Source organism: Magnolia sinica, chromosome 11 (genome assembly GCF_029962835.1).
Source record: "Magnolia sinica isolate HGM2019 chromosome 11, MsV1, whole genome shotgun sequence".
Lineage (NCBI taxonomy): Eukaryota > Viridiplantae > Streptophyta > Magnoliopsida > Magnoliales > Magnoliaceae > Magnolia > Magnolia sinica.
Window position 1 is genome coordinate 27,063,605 of NC_080583.1, and position 5,368 is coordinate 27,068,972.

A 5,368-nucleotide genomic window follows, 5' to 3' on the forward strand; every position below is an offset into this window, starting at 1 on the left:
GTCAAGTGGCCTTCTCAACTAATCAAGCCCGGCACTCAACTGGTCGAGTGGGACCAAAAATGCTTGCTGGACTTTGAGTCGAGCCCGCACGACCGATCGAGCACTATTTACTCGACTGGTCGAGCAGTCTCCAGGACTGGTCGAAGATCCAACAAAAAATTCTGAAAATTCACAACGAACCTTGGAGTGGTTGAGCCAGTGTCCGGACCAGTCGAACCATGACTAGGACTAGTCAAAAAATGACCTATAAAATTATCAAATGACCTATGATATAAATGCAAATTGTATGACCTATCCTAAGGTCAATCTAAGGTCAAAAAAACCTTATTTGTGAGATTGAATTATCACATATCATTCTCTTGAAGTAGTTGAAACTTGAAGACTTGATCTACAACTTGAACTTCTTGATGTTGTTCTTGAACCTCTTGATCTTGTACTTGAACTTCTTGATCTTGTACTTGAACTTCTTGATCTTGTACTTGAATGCAGACAAGATTGGCAAGGATGACATGAAGTTGATCTTACAATAACAGTTAAACAAGATACAGATTACAAGAGGTTTTAGCACTACAAATTGACAAACCCAGGAGCTAGATAAGATAGCATTTACAACCCCAACCCATATAACATGACAACCTTGACCTTGAACTAAACCCTCATAACATGACAACATCGACCCTTACCACATTATAACCATGGTACCAATGGCTGACTAAAACATTCGTTTACTACGGATTTAATCCATGGCCTTTAGTCCATGAGTTGAGGTTGTGAGGGTCAGGGTTGTCATGGTTATTATGTGTTAAGGGTTGGGGTCATCATGTGTTAAGGGTCATGTAGTGATGTATTAAGGGTCGGGGTTGTCATGTGTTTAGGTCATGGTTGTCATATGTTCACTTCATTTACTATCAAATGAAAGGCTAGACATTGGTATCATAGCCTAAAGCTCACAATGGGATGATCTGTTCCGTCCACCTAGTTGGCCAGCTCGTTGTGGTCCCAAGAAGTCCTGACTTGGGTAGTGTCCACTTCCAACAAACATCACAGTGAGCTTGGAAAGTTTCAACAGTGGGTGTCACTTTCACCATTATTTTCTATTATGTAGCCCACACAAGCTCTGGATCAGGCTGATATTTGGGTGCTAGCCCTAAAATGACATAACAAAAAGGATGGGTGGCGTGGATTATACGCATACATCAATGTGGGGCCCACGGGTTGGGCCTTGCCCACACCCAAGAAGGTTGCCGTCCATGTTACTTTCTCAACATTAAATAGGAAGTAACTTCTTATTCACTAAAAAATGTACAACTATTGAACCAAGGACAATGATGATTTGGTGTAAAATACCTTTCAAGATCCGTCAGAAGGTTACCCTTGGAATATTTGGAAGGTCAATTCTCTTTAAAGAATTTGACCATACAATGCCCGTAGGGTAAAAACCCCTTTACCTGTACAATGCATTTGTTCTTTTTTTCTTCAGCATTGGGGTGTTTTTTAGCATTGGTGTGTAGGCCCAACTCGTCAGCGGGATCTACGCATTAGGTAGAGTCCAAAATGAGATAGATCCTCATCCCAGCTGGACAATATTATAGCGAATAGGGAGGACAGATCTGTCTATTTGTGGAAACTTCCCTGATCGATGGTGTTGTTCATCTGCTCCATCTATTTGTTCTTGCAACCATTGGGAGTGGGCCCACACCACCCATTGAACGCGAAGCCCTAGGAGTTTGATCCAAACCTCAGTTAGTCCAAGTTAGAGAAAATTTGGGATTGAACAACCACTGTTGATCTAGTTGAAGCCCACCGCTGTAGCTCGTTTAGGGGCCCTACGGTGATGGCTTTTTGCGAACCTACCTGTACATAAGGTCACGTGATAAACTGGTTGGAAAGAAAAAACACAAGTATCAGCTTCATCCAGTAGCCTTGTGGGCCACACCATCCACCGTGCGGCACCGGGGCTACCTCGGGTCTACAGAAATGTCCATGGCAAACCTACTCAGTCCCTCTGTTTGCAGCTCTTGGGGTTATGGTCCCACTTCATTAGTGGAACCCACACCCTATGTGGAATCCCGTACATGGGGTAGAACCAAATCCTAGGTGGACCATGCTCTAGGGAACATTAGTGATTAAATGCTTACCATTGAAGTACCCTGGGCTTACCGAGCTGTCCACATGATGCTTGTGACAAACTCCTCTTGACCATTCATTTTTCCAGCCCATTGTGTGTACACAAGTTCAAGTGTGGACCGATGCAAGTTTCAAGTGAGCCATGCCACATGGACATTCAAACTTCTAGTAGGGCTCACCATTCGAGTCCTCCCACTCTCCTTAGATTGGGCTATTTAATGCAGATTATCATGTGTTGTGCACCCACTACACCAAAATCGTCATTTAGGAACGGTTTTAAACCGTTCCTAAATGCTTCGAGAGCGGTTTAATACCGTTTCTGAATGAGGCGTCGCAGAAAATCAGGAACGGTTCAGAACCGTTTTGGGTACCGTTTCAGTTTTTAGAAACGGAATTTTAGGAACGGTTTTAAACCGTTCTGGTGCCAACGGTCATATTTTGGGCAAAAAATTTTAGAAACGGTTTTGAATGCTTATGAACGTTGCCAACGGTCAGATTTTAGGATGGAATTTTAAGAACAATTTTAAACCCCTTTGTTAATTGTATGAGAGAGAGTGGGGTATGTAATCTACTTGTATTATATGCCAGATAATTACACAAATAGAAGAAAAAGACTAGAATGATTCACACACAACAATTTTTTCCTTCTAGTACACATTCAATTTAAATTCCAATTTCAATACAACATTTCATTTCCAGGCTTCTATAATCCAACAATTCCTTGCTCTTTTCTAGAATGATCACTCTGCCTTCAGATATGACATCCGCTGCAAATCCTCCTCATCCATCCCCCACAACCTGAGCGATCTCTTCCACCAGTTCTTCAGGCCTCGTATTCCATCTGCAAAAATACCATATTTATATTTAAAATAATTGCACAGGTAAAAATGTTATCAGCCCCTGTCCAGGCTCTTTATCAACGAGTTCCAACAGGAACACAGCAGATATCCTGAACCACTCATTGGTGGCCCCCATCACATATGGGTCATTGATAAATGATCTGACCAACTGGACGATCTTAATCCTAGTTGCTTGATTGGAACAGTTACAATGCCTCTTGTTGTTGTCTGAGAATAGCAACGTACCTTGCACATGAATACCTGAACTGGGCTAATGGAGAGAAGGCACCTTTACTTCTTTTTTTTCAAGACATTCACAAGTAGGGCATTAAAGGCTGCTAGATGTGACTAGCTCGGACTGCTGGTTGAGGTGAAGATATGGTGATATTCAGTATAGGTGTATTTATACTCTAGTAGTAGGATTTCCCTACTCAGAGCATGGCTCCTCCCGCTTCCATTCCGATAGTGGGTCAGGACAGAAACTGACACATTAGCAGATCCACTCAGGGTGGGCCAGGCTAGAAACTGACCCATTGGCAGCACTACTCAATGAGATCCCAACCATGATTTTAAGACTGGGAGACTCAAGACGCTTTGCGCAATCCGAGTTGGGTTGAATCACCCATATTTTCAATGCTAACTCATGGTGCAGTACCAGATTGGCCTCACCCGAGTCGACTTCGACTCAGATGAGTCACATTTGAAGCCAACTAGTTATCAATCCCTGTTCACAACTTCCTGAAAAATTCCAAAACCGGACCATGATGGGTACTAAGTTTTTCAACCTCTGCATTCCCCCAACTTTAATAATGGTCTGGAGTTTGGATCAAGGTATTTCATTTTTTTTATTTTTTTTTTTTACACACCCCACACACTCACGCTCACACTCACGCTAGTGGAATTTCACCACCTATGGATACTCGTATTTCATTTGAGAAATGCCTTTCCTATGTATTGCGCGCATGTTTTCCCACCAATGTGTTTCTTGTATAGTACATCTAGGCCCTGCAAAAGATTGGCCTCATCATGCATATAACTTGTAATTAAAATCAGAACAATGTATAAACTAGGTAGGCCACAACATTAAAGTAAATTAAAAGCATTAATCTGACCCAATATACCTGTCATGAATGGAACGGCCTTCTTTTCACATTGGGTTCTTCTAAATGATGGGGCCAATCTTTGTATTCTTTTCACATTGGGTTCTTCTAAATGATGGGGCCAACCTTTTACAAAGATCAGATCTCCCAAACAAATATCAGTACCTATTTCAGTTGAATATGGACCGAGTTAGGGCTTACCTGACTCGATCCGGTTTTGAAATCGACCTAACCCGAACTCGACCCGACTCGGTATCGAGTCCTGCATGCCTAACCCTGCACACACTTCTCAACTCATTGTCTACATGCACACACTCATCAACTCTTCCTCTTTTGGAGGCGTTAATCTCATTCATTGTTGGTTGGGATCATCCACTCTATATCAGATACGCTCTTGAGTGGAAGTTACAACATGAATAGAAAAATAGGTAGAACTCAAATGCATGCAGAATTGGATTACCATTTGATAGTAGTAGCAGCAGCAGCCAAACAGAGATAATACTGCTTGTAATAAGTATCCAAGGCAAGAGCAGATGGTTCCTTGGCAGCCAAACTTTTAACCAACACAGCCTCCTATGAAACATTGATGAAAAGCTACTTATAAACATAATTATGACATCCAAAATCCTTTTTAAAAAAATCAAAAGAACAAGAGGTTTCTTCAGCAACCTTAGTATCATCAAAGCACCCACGAGCCATGATAACCTGCGCAATTTAGTGTTAGGGTGAACATTTGAAAGAAGACTATCAAAACCCAGAATGTCATCAAGAATCAGCACATTCTTGGTTGACGTATAACATCTATCAACCAGCTCCGAAACTCCAACCATACCATCTGGTGCGAGCTTGTTCGGGTGGGCAATGATCACCATGGGATCATAAAAATGTAGTAGAGTCTTCGTATTTTACAGCTACTAAATATCTACTCAAAGACTTCAAATGAAATAAATATAAATATAAATATATATATATACACACACACACACACACACACACACACACAAATTAATTCAAACTCTTCAACAGAGGAGCAATGATTTCAGAGCACGAGCTCAAACGACTAATCAGCACTGAATCAGCCTACCAACATAGATTGGTCTCTGTTCAATTTTTACATAAATGCAAGAAGGGAATTATATATAATGGAAAGAATATTCTAAATTACAGCAAACAGATATACATGATATTTGATTAAAAGCATAATTGTGCAGCAGAAAAATAATATATAAACAGAGGGAGAACAGCAAAGATTTATCACATTTGAAAAGAGAGATATATGGGCTCAAAAACAATTAATGGACA

At 41.1% G+C, this 5,368-nt stretch overlaps 1 protein-coding gene across 3 annotated transcripts; it reads right to left on the minus strand.

Annotated features, from left to right (window-relative positions):
• Positions 1–4,281: 4,281 nt before the first annotated feature.
• Positions 4,282–4,973, minus strand: LOC131218315 (DNA mismatch repair protein MSH4-like). 3 transcript variants are annotated; one of them, XM_058212963.1, is made up of 3 exons: positions 4,846–4,967; positions 4,736–4,771; positions 4,288–4,639 (listed from the first exon to the last, which is right to left on the minus strand). In XM_058212963.1, the coding sequence occupies exons 1-3, from the start codon at positions 4,936–4,938 to the stop codon at positions 4,523–4,525; spliced, it is 246 nt and encodes an 81-aa protein (XP_058068946.1). In that variant the 5' UTR covers positions 4,939–4,967; the 3' UTR covers positions 4,288–4,522. The 3 variants fall into 3 exon arrangements, 1 of the variants encoding a protein (XP_058068946.1); XR_009157633.1 differs by having other exon boundaries at positions 4,289–4,660; positions 4,846–4,973; XR_009157632.1 differs by having other exon boundaries at positions 4,282–4,660; positions 4,736–4,967.
• Positions 4,974–5,368: the final 395 nt, after the last annotated feature.